Raw genomic sequence first — 26,356 nt, forward strand, 5'->3', positions numbered from 1 at the left:
TCAGCAACTGAGAATATTCCCAACATAATGTGCAGAGGATGGTTTGCTCAGGAGTCAACTGTGCTTGCAGAGGACCTGAGTTTGGGTCTCAATAATCAAGTCAGGCAGTTGACAACTGCCTTTAACTGCAGCTTTATAGGATCCAACACCTTCTTCTAGCCTCCTCAGGCACCCACAGTCATGTGCACATACCCACACAAAGACACCCACATACATATAATTTAAAATAAAATAAAACTTACAAGATAGGAGAGGGAGCTCGGAGAGCAATGAGCATAGAGATCAGTGCTGGGGAGAGTTGGGGAGGGAGGACAGAGGACCTGCAGAGAGAAGGTAAACCATGGGTGGAGGCATCTCTGTGACAGACTGGAGGCCTAGGACAGGGTAGGCTTCTGGGAGGATTTGGGGGGTGACTCTAGTTAAGACTCTGAGTAGCAGGGGTCATGGAGACTGAAGAGGACACCCACTAACTACACTAGTGGAAGGAAAAGAACACCAACACACCCACAAAATCTTCAACCCAAAATTTACTCTGCCTACAAGATTTGCAGGGATAAAGCAGACTCAAGGAATGTCCAACCAATGTCTGGCCCAACCTGAGACATACCCAATGGGAGAGAACGAACCCATGACACTATTAACAATACTCTGCTATGCTTGCAGACAGCCTAGCATAGCTGTCCTCTGAGAGGCTCTGCCCAGCAGTGGATAGAAACAGCCAAATATTGGGCGAGCACAGGAAGTCTTATGAGAAAGTGGGGGACAGGATAGAAGGACCAGAGAGGACAGGAGCTCCACAAGACCAACAGAGCCAACTAACCAGGGCCCAAGGGGGCCTGTGGAGACCAACAAAGGACCATGCATGAACTGGAACTAGGCCCCCTACATATATGTACCTGATCAGCAGCTCTGGCTTCATGTGGGTTCCCTAGTAAGAGGAGCAGGGACTGTATCTGACATGGACTCAGTTGTCTCCTTTTTTATCACTTACCCCTGGCAGGGCTGCCTTGCCAGACCACAGGGGAAGAGACCACTCAGTCCTGATGCAACTGGATGAGCTGGGGTGGGTTTGTGGGAGGGGGCTCCCCTTTTCTGAAGAGTAGGGGAGGGAGGAGGGAGGAAGAAACAGGAGGAGAGGAGGAAGGGGGCTATGGTGGGGATATAAAGTGAATAAATTAATTAGTTAATTTAAAACTTATTTCAACATAATTAACAACTGTTGAAGGCATTTTTCCCTTCCCAGATGAAAACCTGAAATTTCCTAGGAATCTCACCAGATACCCCTTTAGAGTAAAAAGACACACCCTGATCCCTTGTGCAGCCCTGATGGCTCCTGATTTTATCTTATCAGTTGTAGTCCCATTCAAGGCTCTTCCAGAACCACCTTATAATCTCATTTATCAAAAAAATTCTAGGATTGCTTAGCAGCCCTTTGAAATGTAACTTGAGAGCCATCAAAATTGTCTCTGTAGCCAAAGCCAAGAGACTTCAAAGTGACTCCTCTCTGAGAATCTCATACTCACACACTTGGGTGTGCTGGCTTTTTCGGCTGCCTGCCTTTCTTCACGTTTTTTTCCTGAACTTCAACTCTGCTCCTTATTGGCTCATCCTGAAAATCTTTGCTGTGGTGGAGCCAAGGCTCTAGTTTTACCTAAATGTATTTAGGTCCCTAAATCTATTAAGACAACTCGTAAGGCTGCTACAGGCTACAATGTAGAGCTGTCCCTGCTGCTGCTGACACTTGCATCCCCAAATGCTAGGATGGCAGGTGTATGCCACCATACAAGGCTGAAAAAAAAATCACTCTGATGGCTTTCTTCTTAAACTAGAGCCATTTCTTGTTGGAGGACTTGTTAAGTTCTTCCCATTATTAACTCCAATTTGGTTTCATAAAAATTGTGCCATGCTAGGGATATAGGTAAGTGATGGAGTGCCAAGGCCTTCATCTTCTCTTGCTGAATATGAATTAGTTCATAGATTACCAACATCAGACAAGGCTTTTCTGTGACTGTGATGGATCAATATAAATACGAGACTAGGGCCAAAAAGATGGCTCAGTTTTTGTAGGTTTTTTTAAAAGCCTCTTGTCCCACCAAGCCTGATAGCCTGTGATTGATCTCTAGAACCTAAATGGAGGAAGAAGTGAGTCTCATAGGTTGATTAAGAGCACTGAGTGCCCTTCTGGAAGACCCAGGTTGGATTCCTGGTGGTTCACAATTATCTGATCCATTATCTAATCACCATTCAATCCCAACTAGGAGATCTACCTCTTCCTTCTGGCCTCCATAGGTACCAGACATGCATATTGTGCAGATATATACATACAGGCAACACACACACACACACACGTAATACACTTTAAAAAAATTAAATAGGGCCTGGAGAGTTGGCTCACTTGCAAGTGATGCATGTGGCATCCATTTCTTCCTGCTTTTGACTGTGGATTTAATGTGACTAGCTGCCTTGACTTCACCTTAATAATAGACTGGAATTTTGAGTCAAATAAACAAACCCCTTCTTGCCCAAACATAGCAGCAGAAATGAAACTAGGATACAAATTTTCTCTAAGATGAGAATTTTTTTAAGTAAAGTTATCCCAGATAGGTGCAGTGATACACAACTTTAATCCCAGCACTCAGGAGGCACAGGCAATCATATCTCTGTGAATTTTAAGACCAGCCTACTCTACATGGAACTGAATTCTATGAGAACTTTTCTGAGTTCCAGGACAGCCAGGACTATATGATAAAACTCTGTTTCAAAAGGGCCAAAATAAAAAATAAGGTTGTCTCTCCCTGAAAAATAAAAACAAAACAGTGACTATTTTAACAAACGTTATGTGTCAGCATGGATGATGACAGAAAATAAAGGCCACAAACACCACTTCCAAACCAGTATGACTCCCTGTCTTATGAATCTTTTTGGCAGCAGATCCAGAGAGGTGAGATGGAGTCCCCAGGCAGAAATCTAGAAGAGAAATAGTAGAGGCCTGAATGAATTAAAGCAGTATCAAAATCACTAGAAGGCCATTAAAGGGAGATTTCATTAAAGGGCAGATGACACTAATGTAGGGTGAGAACCACGAAGACCCTGGATCCAAGCATGAGGGCCACAGAAGCTTCCATGGAGGTTGCAGCAATAGTCTTCAGGCCACACTAGTCAGTTCTGGACCAGCTACAGACTCATAAAGGCCACCTGGTCAGATCAAATGCACAAAGAACGTCTGTCTTCCCTGCCCATCAAGAGACTGGAATTATTAACCTTTGCCTGGGGATGTCCTTCCTTTGAGGCAGGGTCTCTCATTAACTCATATCTCACCAACTAGGCTACATTGTCTGTCCTTTGACCCCCAGGAAGTCTTCTGCCTTCACCTCCCTGCACTTGGATTACAGCCACATTCCACCACACCTGGTAGGTTCTAGGCATTCATGCTTTCATGCTTGCAGAGCAAGCAATTAACTGACTTATCCCCAAACCTATTAACGATCATATTGGCACAGAAGCAGACCCTTGTCTTGCTTGGCCTGGCTTTCATAAGCTCTGTGTGGAGAAGCTGCTGAGAAAGCAAGCAGTCCCCGCAGCAGAGGTGGCTCTGGCTACTACATTTCAACCCAGAAGCACTTGTACTGAAGAAGGCACAGATTCTGGGTAATGTTGATCTCTGCACTTTGGTCAGGAGCTGCTGCTATCTTGGGCACCTCACCAAACTGCATTTGTTGACATCTGCACCATTTTGTAAAAACTTACCCCAGTGCAGAGGACCCAGGTTCCAGCTATGGCTACAATATAGGGAATTTCTTAGACGTGGTGACTAACTAGACTTGCGTTAGGAAACAGAAATCTGGTGAGATGTCCCTGATTGGATGGTGCCATTCATGAAGGCACACCAGGAAGCTTGCTAAGAAGAGTATTGGTTTGGGCTGCTCCCCAATCGTGCTCACTGCTCAAAGAGGCTAATATCCTGATGTAGCTTTGGGAAAGATCTGGGCTGACATACAGGATAGAAAAGGAGCCATATGCATTCCAGGAGGCAGAGGAAGACAGCACAGGAACAAGAAAAGACTGCTTAGAAATTACAGCCAAAGTTGAGTGTGCTGACACACGCCTGTAATCCCAGCATTTAGGATGTTGAGGATCTCATTGAGTTTGTAACCAGTTTGGGCTAGCTACATCATGAGTTCCGGATCTATCTAGGTTACAGAGTAAAACCCTGTCTCACTCCCTCCAAAAAAATGTTCTCATATTTCTCTGGATGACTTAGTGTGTTTTGCTGATGTTTTTCCGCAGCTGAACACACAGTTTGGGTAGTCTCCTTACTTTGCAGATGTGTGAAAACACAGTAGAGTGATTGTCTTAAGTATATCCTTGGGTGAAGAAAGCCAGAATCTGATTTTTCTATTTCCTGTCTTTAAACTTTGGATTATATTCTGGGGGTGCAGCACAGGAGTACTATGTGTGCTGCATATGGACAAAGCTTAAGTTGTCATCCTCAGCACTGTCCCCAAAGAAAGAAAACATTGAGCTGATTTTATTCTAATTGTGTCCAACATGTCTGGAGTTTTCTTATGCTTGGGGTTGTTCATTTTCTTCCTTTCATTCTTAGTGAGTTATAAATTAGAATGCCAAACTGATGGTGTTTTGAATGTAACAGGGAATTTTAGTATAGAAGACAAAGAATGGGACATTATATTTAGGATATGTAATCTTAGAGTATATACACACAATAAAGCACACAAATATCAAGGGAAACACTATGTTTTATTTTAAACTACATTATTTATGGGAGAGAGAGAAATCATGTTTATGTCAGTGTGTGTGTGTGGAAGTCAGAGGAAAACTGTGGGAATCCATTCTTGCTTTCCACTATATTGAAGGGGATTGAACTCACCTAGCTAGATGAGCTTCCAGAGATCCTCCATTCTCTACTCCAGAGTCATAGATATGAGGACATATGCCACATGCTGGGAACCCAACTTGGGTCCTCCTGTTTGCACAGTAAGTACTTTACCAACTATCTTATCTCCCCAGCCTCTATTTTAATTTTGAATTTTTGAAATTATCTCATTATGCCTCCATGGCTGGCTTGGAACCCCTCATGTAAACTAAGGCTGTCCTTGAATTTTCAGTGACCTCTGGCTTCCGGCTCCGGAGTACTAGGATTATATCCTTGCATCACTATACCTACCTCCCTCAATTGCTTTTTAAGAAAAAAATAAATGTAGGGCTGAAAAAATTGCTCAGCAGGCAAAAGCACTTGCTAATCTTGCAGAGAACATGGATTCTGTTCCTAGCACCCATGTTTTGGCTCACAATCATCTGTAACTCCAGTTCCAAGGGATGCAGCACTCTCTTCTGACTTCCACAGGCACCAGGCATATATGCATGCAATGCACTTATTTACACGCAAGCAAAATACACACATAAAAATAAATATTAAAAAAAGAAAGAAAAATGGGACAGAAGCAGGAGGATTCAAGGCTGTTCTCACCAACGTAACTAGTTTAAAGCCAGCCCATGCTGCCTGAGACTGACTCAAAAGAAAATGGGGGGGGGGGGGCTAAGTTTGATTTGGGTTCGGTGATACAGATTGGTAATTCTAGATGAAGGAAGCAGTACTGTGAATTCTAGGCCATTATGGACTACACAATGAGAATGTCAAGAAACAATTTCTTAGGGGCTAGGAATATGGGTCAGTGTTAGAACACCTGGAAGTGAGTGGCCCTGAGTTTCACCCCAACCCTACAAAAATGAAGGGAAGCGAAATAACACGAAAGTACTTTGAAACTTCCAGGCATACCAGTTGAGCACTATACTACTGAGTTCTAGCGCCAGCCCAAACTCAAGGGTGTTTGGGAGAAAGTGTAGCTAGCTATGTTTGGCATATGTTGTGTAGGATCGTTAATTCCATGTGATTTTAAAAAAATCAAATAAAGTCATTTTTCTTTCCCTTCAAAAAGTATTTTGCAAGAGTTGGCCTGCTGCCAACAAGGTCTTCCCAGCTTGAGAGAGGAAGGCTTTGTTTAACCGCTTTGTTCTTTCCTTTTTAACCTATTTGTGTTTAACCAGATCCCTGTCCCAATTCCTTAGGCATTTTAACAACTTCTTTCTGTTTGCTGAACTAAGAGATTAACTTTAGAGAGCTGTCCAAACTCCAAAGTTTACGTTTGCTGTACCCCTGCCGCTTCTCACGCCTGCCCAGAGTGGATTCAGCTGGATACTTCCAGTTGCCAGAGACGGGGTGGGGGTGGGGGGATGGGGGAATGGGAGGTGGAGGGATGGGGGTTGGGGACGGGACAGCGTGGGATAAATGAGGGAGAAGGGTAAGCCCTCAGGGTTGTTGGTTTCCGCCCGTCCCCATGCCTGTGGCTACCAATCTGCCTAGGCTCTGTGTTCCTTCCCAAGGTTCTCTGCGTGACCTGCGCAGTCATTAACCCTGTGAATATCCCTTCCCAAGGTTCTCTGCGTGACCTGCGCAGTCACTAGCGCTGTGAATATCCAGGACAGGACAGCCTTGGTAGGAAAGACAGAAAAACGATTTTCAGGCGACCGGGAAGCTAGATTTGCTCACCCCAGTCTTCAGATAGCATCCAGAGACCAATACCAGGAGCAAGGCGGGGTTCAGATTCCCAGAGCTCTGCCATTGCTGTCACTGTACCCTAACCCTGGAGGCCGCGCAGCACTACCAGCTTGTGCAAGAATACCCTTTGGCCCAGGTACTCTACGTGCAGCGCGGACGGACCCCTGACATCAGCCCTCTATCACCACTCTTCTCCCACTCCCGCCCAAGCCACCAGTTTGCAGCCAGAAACCCCGGGCCGAAAAGGGTTGTTTGGCAGCACTGGCCCCTCCCCCCTTCACACACACTGCTTGCAGAACAAACTGCGGGTTAAATAATGCTATTGCAAAAGTCCCACGTCTGATCTTGGAGCTTATCTAAGATTGATAGCATGAAAGCCCTTTAGAGCCTGGGCCAATTTTTAACAGCCTATGGACATGGCAAATGCTACAGCGCTGGTAGTTAATACTTCCAGACAGGCCTGAGCTGTTTCCTAAAGCATGCAGTTTATTGAAGGAAAGATTAAGCCAAAACTTGTTTCCCATCCCCTCCTCCTTGTATTCATTTGCCCACCCATGTGTGGGACTGCTTAGTTCGAAGCAGGTAGATACCTGGGAAAAAAACATGAAGGTACTGGCAATTTCCATCAGCATTAGCACCTGCTGGAGCAGACTTACAGAGTAAAGTTTCTTGCCTCTTCAAGGGACAATTCTTGACGGAGCGCTTTTCTTTCTGATAATTTTTCTTTTCTTTAATTTCTCCCAGTTCACTGGTCACAGTCTTTGGCCTAAAGTCCAAGCATAGAATGTTCTTTGCTTGTGGGATTCAAGGCTCCCTGAAAAACTGGCCTCATGCAAGGAAGTAAGATGCAACTAAGGGGGCTATGAGTTCATTTACTCATGGTGGAGCTGGAAGTGAAGCTCTGTAGCAGATTGTATTAAAGGTCCTGGTTCTATCCCCAGCACAGCCACTCTACATACATACATATGTATATACATATGTGTGTATATGTGTGTATATATACATATATAATTCACACCTGCCATTGTCTGAATTGAAAATGAGCATGGGTTTGGTGGGGGGAGAGTTGGGAGGGTAAGGACAGTGCTCGATATTAACCCCAGGGCCTAGCACAGACTAGGAAACTTTTCTACCCAAGCCATATTCCAAACCTCTTAATTCAGTATAACTGATAAACACATTTCTAAAATCTGGCTGGCTCCCAAGGAGATCAATAACATCAATGGATGAGGGAGGGGTGACAGCATAGAAAGGCAACCTGCAGACATTCAGAGAGGCCACCAATGAGGGAGCTACCCGCCCCTTCGAGGCCAGGGTGCTGGCATAAAAGGCATTGCTGAATTACAGTCTTGCTGAGCATCATTACCGCCAGGTGTGGATGGCAGAGTGTTTCCTTTCTCTATTTTAGAGATAGCTTTAAAAAAACCCTCACTGGTAAGTAGACTGAGGATGTCTCATGCCATGTTCTATCTGCTCTTCATTCGCCTTCCTGCATACCACTTCCTGTTATGCTGCACACCTTGCTCTGATGGGGAAAGACATCCATTTTTCTATTCTCATCCAGTAATGGTATACCTCAAGGAGATCTCAGATTTGGTCACAGACTGCTGTGATAAAATGAATTTTATAAGAAAACAAATAAGATTTTGTCTTCCTAGTGCATATAAAAGTTATACAGTGTATAGAAATGCTACTGTGCACACCTTAACTAAAAATAAATACTTTATTGCTCAAAATTCTAAGCACTGTCAAGCTGTTGGAAGCCTGGTGCATACAGAATTGCTCTGCAACTAGTGAAAACTGTACTACCTGCACATTGCCATAAAACAAGATGCGCCTGCCATCTGTACTGAGTGCTGTGCTGAATTTGCTTCATGCCTTGCATTTGTTCTCTGTTGCCGATAACAGGCTTTTCCTACAAACATGTCTTCCATCAAAATTGAATGTGTTTTACGGGAGAACTGCAGGTGTGGAGAGTCTCCAGTATGGGAGGAAGCATCCAACTCTCTGCTCTTTGTAGACATCCCTGCAAAGAAGATTTGTCGATGGGATTCAGTCAGCAAGCAAGTGCAACGAGTGGCTGTTGGTAAGAATGAAAGCTGAGCTCCTTTCCTTGCTTGCAGTTAGCTATCTTTTCCCAGTGGTGGGGCGGGGGGCAGGCATAACCATGTTTGCCATTGCCCTGGGTTCTTGTTAAAGGCTAACTGAAAATGCTTTGAAACCATTTGGGTTGTCATGTTCTCTGTGTCTTGGAAATGATGGATCATCAACACTTTCCTCATCCTCTTGCATGGAGCACAGCATTCCCAGCTTCCTGTGATGCTGGGCCTCAGGCATGCTATACCTCCAGTCCCCCATTATTGTTTTGATGTTGAGGTAGTATAGTGTCTCTTTCCTGGTTGCCTTCAGATAATAGCATCCATAGCCTAAGACTCCATTAGTGGCATAGCAAAAGCCATCTACCCTGCTTAGGCCAAAATCTCCATAAAAAAAAAATGCCAACAACAGATGTAAGATGTATTACTCACTTCTTTGTGAAAAGAAGAGTTGTTAGGCTTCAAAAGCATCAACCAGGGCTGTGTTCACTGCACAAATGTGAGATCCCTGACAGTACTCCCAAGAGAGCTTTGTGGTTTTAGATAAGGAGTTTGTAGGGCTTTTCATGGCTCAGGGCAGTAGGCTGGGTGTGATTATCAGTAGACAAACAAGTTTGTTTCTGTCCTTGGATTCATGGGAAGAGATACCAGGATTTTCCTAGGATTACAGGAATTTCTGGTTTCTGGTATCTTCCCATGAATCCAAATGAGAACTTAAAGCTTGTTTTCCCCTGGTGTTGGGGATTGAATCCAGGGGCTGTGCATACCACAAACTCCATTCCCAGTAGCTATCTTTTAAAAAATTGATTTTGTCTTGTGTGGGAAGCACTGGTGCCATGGTACACATGTTGAGGTCAGAGGACAACTTGCAGGAGTTCAGTCCTTCCACCGTGTGTGGAAGTCAGAGGACAACTTTTGGGAGTCTTTATTTCCACTATATGAGTTTTGGGGATTTAGCTCAAGTCATCAGGCTGAGTAGCAAAAAGCCTTTGCCTGGTTAGCTATCTCACAGGCCTTAGTTTTCTTTAGTAGGCAAGGACTTTCTTTGTGAAATTCACAGGTTCTTGCTTCCACTTCTCAAATGCTACTAGGAGCAGTATCTAATTTACATATACGTATTTACAGCTCCAGGCAAAATGCTTCTGCCTGTGCTTTTTCTGGTCTCTCATTCCCAGCATTCACAAAATTCCTACCCCTAATCTGCAAAGCCTCCCAGTCGTGCAAAGGGTTTGTGTGTTAGCAGGAGGTTAGGGAGCTAAGCTTTCAGGAGGCATCTGAAGCTATAGTTAGGATCCTTGTTAAAAGCATGACCCCCTTATAGGGTCCTGTACATTCCCAGGGCTCCCAAGGGCTTGAGTCAACTTCTGAGCAGGGCTTTGAGCTAAGAGCATTTAGCATTAATGAGGTGCTTAGGAAATGTTTCTAAACAAATTAAGATAAATGTATTTCCTGTGAATACTCACCATAGTAATCTCTACTTAAAAAGGGTTTTCTCAGTGCATGAAAGAGTATTAAAACCAGATAAGCTAAACTATTAAAATAAAAATATAGTAATGTAATAAAGAGATAGATTGCATTTCATTTAATGTACAATTCTATTATTTTGACCATGCATGCTTTCAAAAATACTTGAGAAATGAGGAACAAATTACAAATATATTAAAAATTAAATACTTTTAAAAATAGTATTAACTGCATATGATAATGCACATCATATACCAGCATTCAGAAAGTAGAGGCAAGAAAATGTTGAGGTTGAGGCTACATCATCAGACACCTTTTCGGTACCTTAAAAATCACTGGACCCGGGCTGGAATGATGGCTCAGAGGTTAAGGACACTCACTGTTCTTCCAAAGGTCATGAGTTCAATTCCCAGCAACCACATGGTGGCTCATAACCATCTATAGTGTGCCTGGTGTGCAGGCAGAATGTTGTATAAATAATAAATAAATCTTTAAAAAAAAATCACTGGACCCCTTTTCTAAGAAATGTTACATGACATAATGACCTCTGTGCTGTGAGACTTCCAGAGTGCTTACTACCTTCTAGCTATTTCCTTTGCCTCTGCAGATGCCCCAGTCAGTTCAGTGGCACTTCGACAGTTTGGAGGCTATGTTGCCACCATTGGAACCAAGTTCTGCACTTTGAACTGGGAAGATCAATCAGTATTTGTCCTAGCCACAGTGGATAAAGATAAGAAAAACAATCGATTCAATGATGGGAAGGTGGATCCTGCTGGGAGATACTTTGCTGGTATGATTCCTTCCTTCCTTCCTTCCTTCCTTCCTTCCTTCCTTCCTTCCTTCCTTCCTTCCTTCCTTCTCTCTCTCTCTCTTTCTCTCTTTCTTGTCTTTTCTATTTGCTATGTTTAAATCTTTCTCTCATTTTCTCTATCTGTGTGTGTGTATATGTGTGTATGTTGCTGTGGGATGGAACAAAAAAACCTATATATGCTAGATAAGTGTTCTACCACAAAAAGTAATATTACATAATGAACATGTCTATATATACCCTAACCTAGAATTACTCATAAACATTTTGTTCTGTTTTTCAGTTGTCTTTGTTTGTTTCTTTGTTTCAAGACAAGGTACCTCTGGACTCGATTTATAGACGACGCTGACCTTGAACTCACAGAGATCTTGCTACTTCTGCCTCCCAGAGTGCTGAGATTACAGGCTTGTGCTACTGTGCTTGGCTTTTTGTTCTTGCTTTAATACGTACTCTATCTAAACCTATTTCTCTCTAGAATAATTTGTGTGTGTGCTTCCTAATGAAAATAGTTTTTTTTTTCCAGAAACAAAAAGTCTCACTATGCAACCTTGGCCGATCTAGAATTCACTTTATAGATCACCAGGCTGGCCTTGAACTCACAGAGATCCACCTGCCTCTGCCTTTTGGGTTCTGGAATTAAATGCCTGTGCTACCATGCCTAGTGAAAATGACATAATTTTACATGAACTCAATATAGTGAGCAACTTACAGAAGTCTAGCGTTGATTCAATAAATCTATATTCCTGTTATATCAACTGACCAAATAATGTCTGTTATGGAATTTTCCCTTCTAATGAGAAATCAAGTTTGGGATCGCATACTGTACTTATTTGTCTTGCCATCCTCTTAATATGGAACATTTCCTTGACACCCCCCATCCCTCTTTTTTTATGACGTTGCCATTTTTGAAGAATATGGTCCCACCCACCCTCTTTAATAATAGAACATTTTTTCATTTTGTAGATGTCTGATGTTTCTTTGTGCTTAGCTTGATGTTAGCCATTTGTGGCTGGAATATTGTGGAGGTAATGTCTTGTCCTTCCCAGGGCATCAAGTATGGAGACATAAACTGTTCCTCTTCCCCTCACTGGTGATATTGAGGTCCTATTGCATTCCTCTGCTAAATAATAACTGCTGGTTTTTGTTGTTGTTGTTGTTGCCTTGAGAAAAAGTTTCACTATGGGGCCCAGGATTCTCTCAAACTTCCTCTGCAGCCCAGGTTTACCTCAAACTTGCACTCATCCTGCTTCCATCTCCCAAATGCTGAGATTATAGATACACATAAATCACCATATGTCTATACATAACTTTAAAAGAATTTTAATTGTAATTTATTTTTTTATACTTAATTTCTCATTTACCTCCCATCACAACTACCCTGGAAATTAGCCAAAGTGGATTCTGTCTCTGTCTCTGTCTCTCTCTCTTTCTCTCTCTCTCTTCTCTGTTTTTTGAGGCAGGGTTTCTCTGTGTAATAGAGCCCTGACTGTCCTGGACTTGCTTTGTAGAACGGGCTGGTCTGAAACTCACAGTGATCTTCCTGACTGTGCCTCCTGAGTGCTGGGATTAAAGACATGTGCCATCACACCAGGCCACCATTTCTGTTTTTATGTCCCCACACCTCTTTCTCATATCATTGGCTAATACCACTCTTCCTATAGTGACTCACTATCACTATGAAAGGCAGATGAGGTCTGAGAAACTGGCTGTATATAGTTCCCCATCTTGTTGGACTATGTACAACTACAGATAACACCCAATACAGGTTGAAAGATTAAAGATGGGAACCCACTGAGATTTTTTTCCCAATAATTTCTGCCAGATAAAGAGTTATAAAGCTGATCTTAATGCCATACACCTGTTATCCTAGCACTTAGTTAATGCAGAAATATTGCAATTCCAGGGCCAGCCTGGGCTATACAGCACAACCTAAGAAGGAGAAAAGAAGAAGGATAGCCCTTTCACATGTCCTTCCATCTTTTCCTGTGAGGCAGCTAGTGTGAAAGAATGTTCATGAAGCAAACCCATCTTTGAGATAGGAGGAAACTGCTGAGGGACCTGCCCACTCCAGGAGGACCTACTCTGTCCTCTTCCCATTCATGTTTGCTTCTCATACTTGCAATCTATTTTCATCTTCTTTCAAGTAAAGTATGAAATAGTGGCTTTCTGGTTTCTTCATTCTAATCCGAGTCTGCTTTGGCCTCTGAGATCATGTGACATCCACGTCTATCTCCATGACTACTAAAGAATAATGACTTCCGTGAATGGAGCACTTGAGGTGTATGCATACTCTGCTGTTGCTGGGTGAAGCATTCTGTAAGCATCACTAGCACTCAGCTTTCAGTTCTTCTGTTGCTTTGCCAACCTTCTATCTGCTTCTGTCTACCATTGAGAGAAGGGTACTGATTGTTTCCAGTGTAACTCAATTTTTTCTACCTCTTTTCAGTTATGGCACGTTTTGCTTTGTGTATTTTAAAGCTCTACTATTAAATAATACACATTTTGAATTACTATTTATTGTTAATGAATTGGCCATTTTTTCCTACCATATGAAATGTGACATTTTTCCTTCATTGTTTTCAATCGTCTTTATTTGACTTTGGTTTTCAGCAATTTGATCATAGTGTGTTAAGTGTGGGTTTCTTTCTGTTTGTTGTATTTTAGATTTGTTCAAATTCTTAAATCTACTGAAAATTTTTATGCTTTTCTCCAATCTTAGGAGTTTTGAGCCACACAATCTTCAGAAAACTTTGGCTCTGGACTCTTTCTTTTTTCTCTAAGAATTCAATGAGGTATTGCCCTTTTGCTCACCATGGCTACATGCTCTGTTCATTTCTCTTCCAAAGTTTTTTCTCTTTGCCTAATTTCTATTGATCTAACATTGACTATACAGACTCTACTCTTGTTGATGCTCTTCTGCTATAAGTTGGTCCAGTGTACTCTCTATTTTTGTTTGGTTATTCTTTTCATCTTTTACTGCTTTGGTAATGTTTTCTATTTTGAGTTTCATTTCATGACTATTTATAATTATTTTTATAAGATTTGCATTAGTCTTTACCAAAGCCTTCCAGCATCTGTGCCATGTAATTTTCAGAATCTGTTTATTTCCTACAGCGATGGAATTATCCACCTTTCTCTGTGTTCTAAGTGTATTAGTCAACTCTCTATCACAATACTGAGGTAACTGAGGTGAATACCTTACAAAGAGAAAGTTATTTTGATACATGTTTTTAAAGGTTCCAGTCCATGATCAAATAATGCTATTGCTTTGGGCCTCTAGTGAGGCAACACATTATGCTGAGAATGTGTGGTCAAACAAACTGCATACCTTGTGAGCCAGCAAGCAAGGGTGACTAGACTGGCCATAATACCTTTAAAATCAACCAAGGACCATGTATGGATATAACCTAGAACCTCCGCTCAGATGTAGCCTGTGGTAGCTCAGTAACCAATTGGTTTCTCATAGTAAGGGGAACAAGGACTATTTCTAACAGGAACTCAATGACTGGCTCTTTGGCCTCCCCACCCCCGAAGGGAGGAGCAGTCCTGTTAGGCCACAGAGGAGGGCTTTGCAGCCAGTCCTGAAGATACCTGATAAAACAGGATCAGATGAATGGGGAGGAGGTCCCCCCTATCAGTGGACTTGGAAAGGGGCACGGTGGAGATGAGGGAGGGAGGGAGGGACTGGGAGGGAATGAGGGATCCGGACACGGCTGGGATACAGAGTTAATAAAATGTAACTGATAAGAAAAAAATAAAATTAAAAAAAAAAAGATCATTCCTCCAATGTCCTGAAGACTTTGAATAGGCTCCACCCCTTAAAGAGCTACAGCACCCCAGGGTACCAAGCCTCTAACACATGGACTTTTGGAGACATTCAACACCAAATTATAACACCAAATGATTTTAGGTTATATTCTAGACATTATGTTGTGAGGCCCTGAACATTGTTTAAATCATTTAAAACATGACATAGTTATTTCAGGAAGCAGCATATTACTTTTAGAGTAAGGTCAGTCATTCCAACCTGCTTTGCATTAGGTACAAGGAGGAGCTGTCCCACATGTGTGCCTCTCAGCTAATATGAGGCCAAAAAGTTCTACTCATTAGCTTTATTCCCAAAACCTTTGGAATGCTGATTACAATCTGATCTGTGTGTTCAGGCCAGAGTGCTAGGAGTACAGGGGAGGTGGTCACCACACTTGGTTTAAACTGTGTGTTTTGATCAGGTTTTATACTTGTGCTCAGTTGTAGAAAATGAGGTTAGTACATGTTTACCCCTTCTTATTTGAAACCATATCTCTAAATTGTTAAAGTGTGGGGAGAAGGGGGCAACTGTGCCTCAAAGTCACCAACCTGTTTCAAATTCACTATCCTGTCTTATGATCTAAAGTGTTGGTATCATAGGTATGTGTCACCACAACAAGCCTTTGGGCGGATTTTTATCTGCATTATAAGAAAAAAGATTGCCATCTTTAAAAGATATAAAAGAGATTATTTACATTTGAGATTGTATAAAATTCTCTTGACTTAAATACTGAAAATGATCTCTCATGAGGAAGGATGGGACTTTGCGCAGGATGAAAATCTGCAGGACTGAGCTAAGGTTCTTTGTTTCACAAAGGTACCATGGCTGAGGAAACAGCCCCAGCAGTTCTTGAGCGGCACCAAGGGTCCTTGTACTCCCTCTTTCCTGATCACAATGTGAAGAAATACTTTGACCAAGTGGACATCTCCAATGGTTTGGATTGGTCCCTGGACCATAAAATTTTCTACTACATTGACAGCCTCTCCTACTCTGTGGATGCCTTTGACTATGACCTGCAAACAGGACAGATTTGTATGAACATCTTTATTATTTTTCATAATACCACTCATATTTGTGTGTGCTCATGATCAGTATGTGATCTCTTCCTCAGCCTGAGTGAAAAAGTCTTAATTTTAGAAATTGTAGAGAACTTCCCAATATAATGATGGTGGCTATAATGATGGCTATGCTGCCAATGAAACTGTGATCCTCAATACATCTGAAGTCTGGTACTTGGAACTAGGGCTTGTAGATGGCCTACTGCAGATAGGCCTTTTTTAATTTTCCTTTCCATCACTAAAAGGGTCTCCTTAGAGAATGAATCCCACCCTATCAGACAGTGCCAATGTGATAAAAGAAGGAAGACTGAAAATTTTGGTTCCTGATTCTTATTTGATCTTTAGTTAACCATAGGCCAGTATTCAGAGGCAAATGAGCAACCTTTGAAATGGAAAAATAACAGAAAAGTGCTTCCAGGTTGGTCCAGTTCCATCAATGTTCTGTAAAATGAGCCATCACTGGAAACTTCAAGGAAAGAAATTATTTAGAAGAATTTAGAAGGGAGACCTTGAAACTGTTTGATGAAAAGTTCCAGACAGGAAGAGCAAAACCAATCATAAAAATGACTTGAAAAAAAATCATAAGACTATGTAGATTTAATCAAGGGCAAACTATTCCAGTACAGATGCTTTTCTTTGAAGTATGTAGTGCTCTTTTTATGACTATTCTTACCTAATTTTCTTACACATGGTTTTAACATTTTTCCGTTATATCTCAATCTGATTGCTGGAATGACCTGAATTCTGTAGCTGGCTGTTTTTCTGGATTGTTTTTTGAGGTGCTGGGGTTTACACTCATTTTTTTTCTGTATGCCCTGAAGTACAATTCTATCCCCTTTCTGCCTTTCAGTGTGGATCTTCTTTAAGCAGCCTGTGGTTTTTAGAATGCCCTTCCTTTAGGAAGCAAGCTCTTTAAATATTTTTTTTTTATTTGTAGCAAGTAAGAAAGAGAATATATGTCTCCCCAGGTTTTGTACATGCATTGTTCATATGGTACAATTAAGCTGCCTTACAGATCTTAGACTTGGTCAACATAGGAATTTGGGTAACTAAGATAGTGATCTAACCACAAACTAAAGAATGTTTGAGATGGGCTTGCAAAGCTTTAGTTGAGGTTGGCCTCAGAGAGTTACCTATTGACACTTTATTAAGAATTCTGAAAATGTTATGGTGGCTGATTCTTCAAGGCTAATCCTAACACTTGGAAGTCCAGCAGGAGGACTTCTTTAAGACTCTAAAGACAGCTTGAGCTACTCAATGAATTGTAGGCAAGCCTTAGATATAGTATGAGACCTTGTCGCTAAATAAATAATTCAGCTTTATAGGGCTTAGTGATGGAGCAGTTGTCTAGCTTACACAAGGCTCTGAATTCTATCCCCAGAACTGGAAAAAAAAGAAGAAAGAAAGAAAAAAGAAAGAGGGAAAAAAGAAAGCATTTATTTCCTTCTGAAATCCTAGACATATATATATATATATATATATATATATATATATATATTTATAAAGAAAAAAGGACTGAATCTATCCCAAATCATGTGATAAAAATCCTTTGTTCATATGCCAGACACTAGACAAACACGAGTGACCAATATTTATAAGCAGCTTGAGAGTGCACTGTCTCCTTCTCAGCATTGTGTGACCCATTGTTTTGTTGTGTTTTTGGTTTTGTTTTCAACCACAGCCAACCGCAGAATTGTTTACAAGATGGAGAAAGATGAACAAATCCCAGATGGAATGTGTATTGATGCAGAGGGAAAGCTTTGGGTAGCCTGTTACAATGGAGGAAGAGTAATCCGACTAGATCCTGAGACAGGTAGGCTAGAGGCAAAATAGAAAATCCCTCCCAGTCCAGAAAACACCAGTGCTAGAGACCAATATGAATACAGTTAGAATCATAGTATTGCTCTTAACTGGATGATTTTGGAAATAAAAGCAAAACATAGAACCCCAAATTTATAATCAGAACTTCTTTTCCTATGGTGAAATCTTACATTAACTTCCTCTAGGAAATGAATTCTGACCTCTACAGTCTCTTAGATTATCTGTACCACTCATAACAAGTCCAGAAACATTGTGTATATGAGAAATTTCTAGAACTAAATTTCAAATAAAATATTTGGTGACCCAGGAAAAAGACTCCAAACTGTGAAGTTGCCTGTTGATAAAACAACTTCATGCTGCTTCGGAGGGAAGGATTACTCTGAAATGTATGTGACCTGTGCCAGGGACGGGCTGGACACTGAAAGCCTTTTGAGGCAGCCTGATGCTGGTGGCATTTTCAAGGTAATATGGTCTTTTTTGTGGCGTGAGTCGTTATGGAGGGTATTCTGTTAAATAATTGATCAGTGTTTTTATATACTTTCCAAACCTAATTCTATTTAGCATGTTAAACTAATCACATTAAACTTGATTATTTCAATTTTCTAGAATATAAGTTATGTAAAGCTCAGGATGGTATGTTGGCCTACTTCAAGTATTTAAAAAATATTTTCATGCTCCAATAGTATTTGTAAGGTCATCTGATTGTTTTGATGCCATAAAAAGATGTGCAGGTTTTTAACAATTTTTGTGTATGTGTGTGTCAGAACAAACACACCTTTTGAATTTGAAAACACATGTGGTGTCCTTTTGGAGCTCCTGTCCCTTCCAGGTCTTTCTATCTGTCCCTTCTTTCCTAAGATTCCCTGCACTCTGCCCAAATTTTGGCTATGAGTCTCAGCCTCTACTTTGATACTTCAATCAGTAGAGTCTTTCAGAGGCCTTCTGTGGTAGGCTCCTGTCCTGTTCCCTGTCTTCTGCTTCCGATGTCTATCACTTTTGTCCTTCTGAATGAGGATGATTATCTTAATTATTTAGCTTCTTTAGGAGTATAATTAGCTGGACCAACAGAGCCATAAAAACTGAGCCCTGGGCCCCTGAAGAGAATTATACCAAGGACAATGCATGGATAGGACCTAAAACCTTTGGCTCAGATATAGCCCATAGACTCAGTCTCCATGTGGGTTCCCTAGTAAGGGGAGCAGGGACTTTCTCTGGCATGAACTCAGTGGCAGGCTCTCTGATCACCTCCCCGAGGGGGAAGCAGCCTTACCAGGCCACAGAGGAAGACAATGCAACTAGACTTGATGAGACCTGATAGGCTAGGATCAAATAGAAGGGGAGGAGGACCTCTTCTATCAATGGACTAGGGGAGGGGCATAAGGGGAGAAGAGGGAAGGAGAGTGGGATTGGGAGGAAGAGGCCACAGCCGGGATAAAAATTGAATAAATTGTAATAAATGATAATAATAAGAAGAAAAGAAAACACATGTGGAAACACTGGCTGTAGTGGTAATCTCCTCTAATCTCAGCCCTTGGGAAGCTGAAGCATGAATTTGGTAAGCTCAAAGCCACCTTGGGCTATATAACATAATACTTTCTTCTTTTTTGGCAGGTGAGAAAAATATGATAGAAATCAACTGTTTTATATTAATGTGCACGCTTGCTCATTGGACTAGCGTGTGTGTGTGTGTGTGTGTGTGTGTGTGTGTACGTGTGTGTGTATATACATATATATATTATATATAATACCTTGTCAGCTAATTCTTTATCATGATAAAAAATAAAATGGGGGTTATTAAAAGTAGCTGAACATATCATTGTAAATCAAAACTTGCATGATGTTTGTGTGTGTGTGTGTGTGTGTGTGTGTGTGTGTGTGTGTGTCAAGATCTCACTATATAGCTCAAACTGGCCTTAAACTCACAGCAGTCATCCTGCCTCGGCCTGCCAACTGCTGGGATTACAAGTAGGATCCACCATGCCTGGCTTTGTAACAATGGTTTTTGAAGACCATGTATAATTCATCAGTTTCACTCTTTTTTTTTTTTCAACAGGTAACTGGTCTCGGGGTCAAAGGAATTGCCCCATATTCTTATGCAGGGTGAACTGCAGCTCTTCCTTGCTATCAGAAGAAAAAGCTTTGAAGCTGGAGAATTAAGGGACTGACATCAATGAGATTTCAATCTATTTTTAAATGAAGCAATGATGTTATAGCATGGTCAAGCTTGAATTTACCGTTTTGATTGGGTGCTGGGGAGTAAACGCAGGGTGTGGCATATTAATTAAGAACATATACTAACAGTGACCTCCATCCCTGGATTCCTTTCCTTACAATTTTTTAAAGGTAGAAGATTTTTTTCCCCAGAGAATGACAAGTATTTTCGATAACACACGCTAGGTCTTCTTCTAAAATGAATCCTGTAGAAATGCAAAAGTTAGTTTAACTATCCATCAATCAGCCTGATGATGATCAATCAGCTCTGGGGGTTGAAATGGGACTATGTATATTCTTTTCTTACATTCCATACTTGCTGTGTCAAAAGCTTCAAAAACTCGATGCATAGAAACTTGGTGATGATTTATAATGATTATGTGACTCTGTGTGTTATTTTACAAACTAAAACACTGCCTGAGGATATGATTCAAACACCATGGCACAATTGATGGTTCTTACTGCCACCTACTGGACATGAAAACAAATACAACACATTGCAGAGAATTTTCGTTATGCTGTTTTACATTTATTTATTTGTGTGTCTATATGTGTGTGTGTGTGTGTGTGTGTGTGTGTGTGTGTGTGTGTGTTTACAAATCTGTCAGAGAACAACTTATGGACTCAGTTATTTCCTTCTGTTATGCAGATTGAAGGGACTGAACTCAGGTGGCGGAGCCATTTCACTTGCTGCTGCTCCTTTATCTTCTTCCTCTTCTCTTTTAAATGACGTCTCTCTCATGTAATTCAGGCTGATTTTGAACTTGCTGTGTAAGTGAGGCTGACCTTGAACTTCCAATCTTCCTACCTCCATTTCCCAGGTGCTAGTATTACAGATGTGTGCTACCATGCTTAGCTTGAAAAGAATTTTTAAAGCAATATTTTTGAGCTATAATTATCTGAATCATATTTAAAGTATATAAAATTATATATGTGATATATATTCATTTCAACCACATAGACAAAATACTAAATTTGTTCAGTACTCCCAAAAGTTTACTTGTGTGCCACTGTTATCCTTTTCTTTTGCCCTTCAGCATGCTTGTGCCCTATCCCTTGAAAATCACTGATCTGCTTTCTGTCCCTTTAAATTTTCCTTAAAATTGGGCAGTGACAGGCTGGGGATAAAGCTCAGTGGTGAAGGGTTTGCCCACCATGCATAAAGCTCTGGGTTCAGTCCCTAGTATACACACATACGCACAAGAACACACATGTGAACACACAAGCACACACACACACACAAAACTGGATAGCGTGATTTCCCCAAATACATTCTTTTTTTTTTTTTTAAGTTTTGTTTTATTTTGTTTCTCTTTTTTTGAGATAGAATGTTACTGTCATCCAAGCTAGCCTTGAACTCATGACAGTCCTTCTGCCTTGGCATCTGGAGTACTGGGATGATGGACATGAACCACCACTTCCAGCTTCCAACTTCAAAATTGTTTTAATTATGTTAGTTTGGCCTTCAATAATATTTGATTTACTCATATTCGGGTTCTTGACATTGAACTTAGATGTGCGTTAAACACATGTTCAAGCACTGAAATGCAATGTGCATCAGCCAATTCATAAATTTTGAAAAAAAGATTTATTTATTTATTTTATTCTCTGTTTTCATGCACACCAGAAGAGGGCACCAGATCTCATATAGATAGATGGTTATGAGCCACCATGTGGTTGCTGGGAATTGAGCTCAGGACCTCTGGAAGAGCAGCCAGTGCTCTAACCACTGGGCCATCTCTTCAGCCCCAATTTATAAATTCTTAAATCACCTTGAATAAATCATACTCCAATGTTAATTGGAAATCCTTTAAAAGTTGTAGGCTAGTTTGAGAGTTGGATCCTGAATTAGTGACTTTTTGTTGATATGACAAAACATCTTACAAAAACCAACTTCTCATTTACTTCAACTGAGAATTTGCAAGTACAGTTCATTAAGGAGGGGAAGGCATGCCAGGACCCTTCTCGGCTGGAGAAGCAGGAGTGTGAGACATAGTATATCTGCTGTCTGGAACCTGAGATTAAAAAAAAAAAATACTCAATTTCTCATCTTTTGTTCAGTCTAGGACCCCAGACCATGAACTGGTTCCACCTACATTCTTGGTGGGGTTTCCCCCTTTAGTGGGGAACACCCTTATACAGCCTCCCAGAGGCCTGTTTCCTGGGTTATTCTAAGTTCTGTCAAGTTGACAATAGAAACTAAACACCCCATTATCTTTACTCTTTTCAGTCTTCCAACACATGAACATGGAAATTTTCACCAACTATTCAATGACTTCCATTAGCATTTCATAGGTTTAAACACATGGGGCTTGCATGTGTCTGGAAACGTTTGTATATAATTAGTGTTGCTTATTTTTTAACTATTCAACAGAGTTAACCAGTGAAACAATTTGAACTCACAGTTGTTTTAGGACAGTGTTTAGCTATTTTGCTCAGACTGGCCTAAATTATCATACCCCGGAGCTCCTCCTGTTTCAGCACCCTCAGTACCTGGGAGTACAGACCTGTCATCATGCTCAGCTTATATCTTCATGTTTTTTTTTTTTGTTTGATTCTAAATATTTTTAATTTCCTAGATTATTTTTCTCTTCGTAAAATAGAATATGTTTTTTTAACACGGGGTTTCTCTGTATAGCCTTGGCTTTCCTGGACTCACTTTGTAGACCAGGCTGGCCTCAAACTCATAGAGATCTGCCTGCCTCTGCCTTCCAGGGTTCTTGAATTACAGGCATTCGCTACTGCACCCATCTTAGAATAGATTTTTTAATATTTATTTTATGTTTTCCCTGCATGTATGTCTATAAATTCTTTAAGTGCCTGGTGCCTGCAGAGGCCAGAAGAGAATGTCACATTCCCTGGAATTCAAGTTACCGATGGTCTTGAGCAACATGTGGGGGCTAGGAATTGCATACAAGTCCTCTGGAAGAATATTTAGTGCTCTGAACCACTGAACCATCTCTCCAGCCCATTTTAAAACTTACACCACATTTTATTTGTTGATTGTGCATGTGAGTGCACACATACACATGTCACAGTGCACTTGTGGAGATCAGAGGACAAGTTTCAGAAGTTTGTTCTCTCCTTCCACCATATGGGTCCCAGGGATAAAACTCAGGTTGTCAGGCTTCCTAGCAAGGACAGCTGAGCCATCTTGCCAGTCCTAGAGAATGTTGTATAATTTCCGAAATAATCAGAGAGTTTACTGTTATGGTCTCTGTCATTGATTTCAGGTTTAATTCTATTGTGGACAGAGAACACACTTTCTATGATTTCAATTCTTTGAAATTCATTGAAGTTGGATTTATGAGCCAGGTTATAGACTCTCACTGATCTATATGCATTTGAGAAAAAAAATGTGTGTTCTATTTGGGGCAGAATGTTATATAAATGTCCATTAGATTTACGAGGTTTTTCTGTGTTCTCTCTCTCTCTGTTTCTGTGTGTGTGTGTTTGTGTGTTCGTGTGGGCATACACATAGACATGGAAAGGTACATATGTGTGCACGTAGAGGCCTGAGATCAAACTATCAACTGTCTTCCTTGGTCTCTCTCCACCTTATTCTTTGAGACCCGGTCTCTCACTACACCTGGAGGTCATTAACTCACCTGACTTACTGGCCAATGAGCTCCAGTTTTGTTCTGCCATTTTTTCATCTATTTTCTCTATTTTCCTGTTTATTCTTTTTTTTCCCCTTCTTTTCTTTTTTTGGATTAGAAAGAAAAACAAAACAAAACAAAACAAAACATTCTTGAATCCTGATTCTAACTTTATCTATTTGTATACATTTTTGTTCTTTTAAAATTTTTGTGTGTATGTGTGTTTTGCCTGTGTGTGTGTGTGTGTGTGTGTGTGTGTGTCCGTATGTGTGTTGGCATTGCATGCCTGCCTAGTGACTGTAGAGGCCAGAAGAGAATGTTGGATAACCTGCAGACTTGATTCTTAGATAGGGTCCTAACCCTATATGATTGCCATGTAGGGTTCTAGGCATCAAACCCTAGTCCTTGGGAAGAGCATCCAGTGCTCTTAACAGTTGAGTCATCTCTCTAACCTTGTATAATTTTTTTAATGAATGCCTGGTGGATTTTAAATTATAGAATTAATTTTTCTTTCTGGTTTTGTTTAATTTTGATAGGTCTCACTGTATAGGTCTGGCTAGTCTGGAGCTTAATTTGTAGACCAGGCTAGGCTGGCTTTAAACTCACAAAAATCCACCTGCCTCTGCCTCTTGAGTGCTGGGATTGAAAGTGTGCATCATGAATTAGAGTCTGGCTAGGAATCCCAGGTTGACTTCAAGCTCAAGGCCTCCAGCTTCAATCTTCCAAAGTGCTAGGGTTATACTCATATTCCACTTCCCCAAATAATGTCTATTTTGCAATCCTGGGCATGGGCTTTGAGCATGCTAAGCAAGTGTTCTACTGCTAAACTACACTCTTCAACCCATTTTAATATTTTTTTCTCAGAACTTTCACAGTGGCCTTTTCAATCATTTTTATAGTAGCTGTTGTATAATTGTATATCAGATAATTCCACACGTGCATGATTTCATTCTTTTCCCCATTTGAGTTGGGCATATCATTGCTTTGTATACTGAGTAATTTTGAATTGTTTCCTGGGAAATTTAAATAGCACATTATGAGACTACATCTGGTTAAAATCCTATGAAGAATGTTGATGTCTGTTTCAGTAGGCAATCTATAGAGTTAGGTTCTAACCACAAGTTCATGCAGTTATGGTTTCAATGTCAATTCAGTTTTCATAAGCTTTGCAGTGTTGTTCGGGTGTTCTATGTATGTGTCACCCAGCAGTTAGTCAGGAGTTGGGTGGAGGTCCAGCTTTAGCTCAGTTCTCTGTTTTTGGTATGTTGATAAGAATCTAGTCTCTGCACATAAAGGTCACTAGTTATGGAAAGCACCTCCATAAATTTATTTATGAACACTTGGCTCAAGCCCAACCTGCAAAGGTTTGGACTTTCGAGGGAACATGGTAGATCTGAATCCCAGACTCGTCTCCTCTACCTACCCCAACTCTTGTCCACATATTGTTTGCTTTTTACTTGATTCCTTCTGATCCTCATTCCTCAACTAAGGAAATTTAAATAGCAACAAAGTTGGCAGACACCAGGACCCCAAAGAGGGCAAATAAAACCTTCATTGTGAACCCTCAAGAGATCAGGGATGATCTAAGAAGCATAAAACAAGGCATCTCTCCACAATAAAGTTGCTTAGACTCCAAAGCCAGTCACTTCTGCCCATCATGGTGGGTCAGAGCATAACAGAATGTGTGAAGAGCTCTAGGGGCCATGGTGAACTATTCTGAAAATTCCGAAGAACAGACCTCAAAGAAAAGCCTCCAACTTTTCTCTCTAGAACTTCCAATCCGGAAACCTGTTTAGTGGACACAGACTATAGACCCTTTCCCCAGTACTGGAAACCTCCTCCGTGACATGATTCTGCACTATGTGTATCTTTTCTGGCCAGTTATTGTTCTTGTTTTCCTTCCTTCCTTCCTTCCTTCCTTCCTTCCTTCCTTCCTTCCTTCCTTCCTTTCTTTCTTTCCTTTTTTTCTTTCTTTCTTTTCTCAAGACAGGGCTTCTCAGTGTAGCCACGGCTGTTTTGGTTCTCACTCTATAGACCAGGCTGGCCTTGAACTCACAGAGATCTTCCTGCCTCTGCCTCCCAAGTACTGGGATTAAAGGCATGTGCCACCACAGCGAATCTTGGTTTGCTTTTCTACTGAAATAAAACACTCTGACCGAAGATAGCTTAGGAGAGGAAAGTATTTGTTTCATCTTACATTTGCAAGTCACAGTCCATCACAAAGTGCAGGAACCTGAAGGCAGGAGTGCTTGCTATTCCACTGAGCATTACCTCTGATCAAGGGATGAACTCACAGCCAAAGATACAGCAGAAACCATGGAGGAACAGTGCTTGATGGCTTACGCTCAGGCTCACGCTTAGCTAGCTTTTTTATACAACCCAGGACTACCTGCTCAGGAAATGGTGCTGCTCACAGTGGACTGGTCACTCCTACAACAATTACCAATCAAGGCAATCCCCTTACAGACATGCTCACAGGCCAATTTGACCTGGGCAACCCACAGTTGAGACTCCCTTCTCAAGTGAGTCCAGACTGTGCCAAGTTGACAGTTAAAGCTAACTAGAACAGGACCAGAGAATTGTCTTAGTAGTTAAGAATGCTGGCTGCTCTTGCAGATGACCCAGGTTCAATTCCCAGTTCTCACATGGTGCCTTACAAGGATCTGTAACTCAAGTCCCAGGGGATCTGATGCCTTCGTGTGGGCTCTATGGGCAACACACACACACACACACACAGACACACACACACACACACACACACACTGCACATGTATACAGGCAGGCAAAACACTAATACATATAAAATAAAATAGCTTAATCTACCACTCTTGGGCATATACCCAAAATATGCTCCACCATATCACAAGGACATTTGTTCAACCATATTCAAAGTGGGTTTATTCATAACAGCCAG

At 41.1% G+C, this 26,356-nt stretch overlaps 1 protein-coding gene across 2 annotated transcripts; it reads left to right on the forward strand.

The window, feature by feature from the left end:
- Positions 1 to 7,853: 7,853 nt before the first annotated feature.
- On the forward strand, positions 7,854 to 20,350 carry Rgn (regucalcin). Of its 2 annotated transcripts, XM_021628695.2 has the most exons (7): positions 7,854 to 8,011; positions 8,486 to 8,663; positions 10,745 to 10,927; positions 15,570 to 15,785; positions 17,493 to 17,624; positions 17,940 to 18,094; positions 19,686 to 20,350. In XM_021628695.2, exons 2-7 carry the CDS (start codon positions 8,501 to 8,503, stop codon positions 19,734 to 19,736), a joined length of 900 nt encoding a protein of 299 aa, XP_021484370.1. In that variant the 5' UTR covers positions 7,854 to 8,011; positions 8,486 to 8,500; the 3' UTR covers positions 19,737 to 20,350. The 2 variants fall into 2 exon arrangements, with proteins under 2 accessions (XP_021484370.1, XP_060231177.1); XM_060375194.1 differs by lacking the exon at positions 15,570 to 15,785.
- Positions 20,351 to 26,356: the final 6,006 nt, after the last annotated feature.

The sequence above is a fragment of the Meriones unguiculatus genome, chromosome X, assembly GCF_030254825.1.
Source record: "Meriones unguiculatus strain TT.TT164.6M chromosome X, Bangor_MerUng_6.1, whole genome shotgun sequence".
Classification (NCBI taxonomy): domain Eukaryota; kingdom Metazoa; phylum Chordata; class Mammalia; order Rodentia; family Muridae; genus Meriones; species Meriones unguiculatus.

Coding starts and splice junctions, on each gene's coding strand:
- Rgn (XM_021628695.2), top strand. CDS start 8,501: ATGTCTTCCATCAAAATTGAATGTGTTTTACGGGAGAACTGCAGGTGT. Junction 8,664..10,744: donor AGTGCAACGAGTGGCTGTTG/GTAAGAATGAAA, acceptor TTGCCTCTGCAG/ATGCCCCAGTCAGTTCAGTG. Junction 18,095..19,685: donor ATGCTGGTGGCATTTTCAAG/GTAATATGGTCT, acceptor TTTTTTCAACAG/GTAACTGGTCTCGGGGTCAA.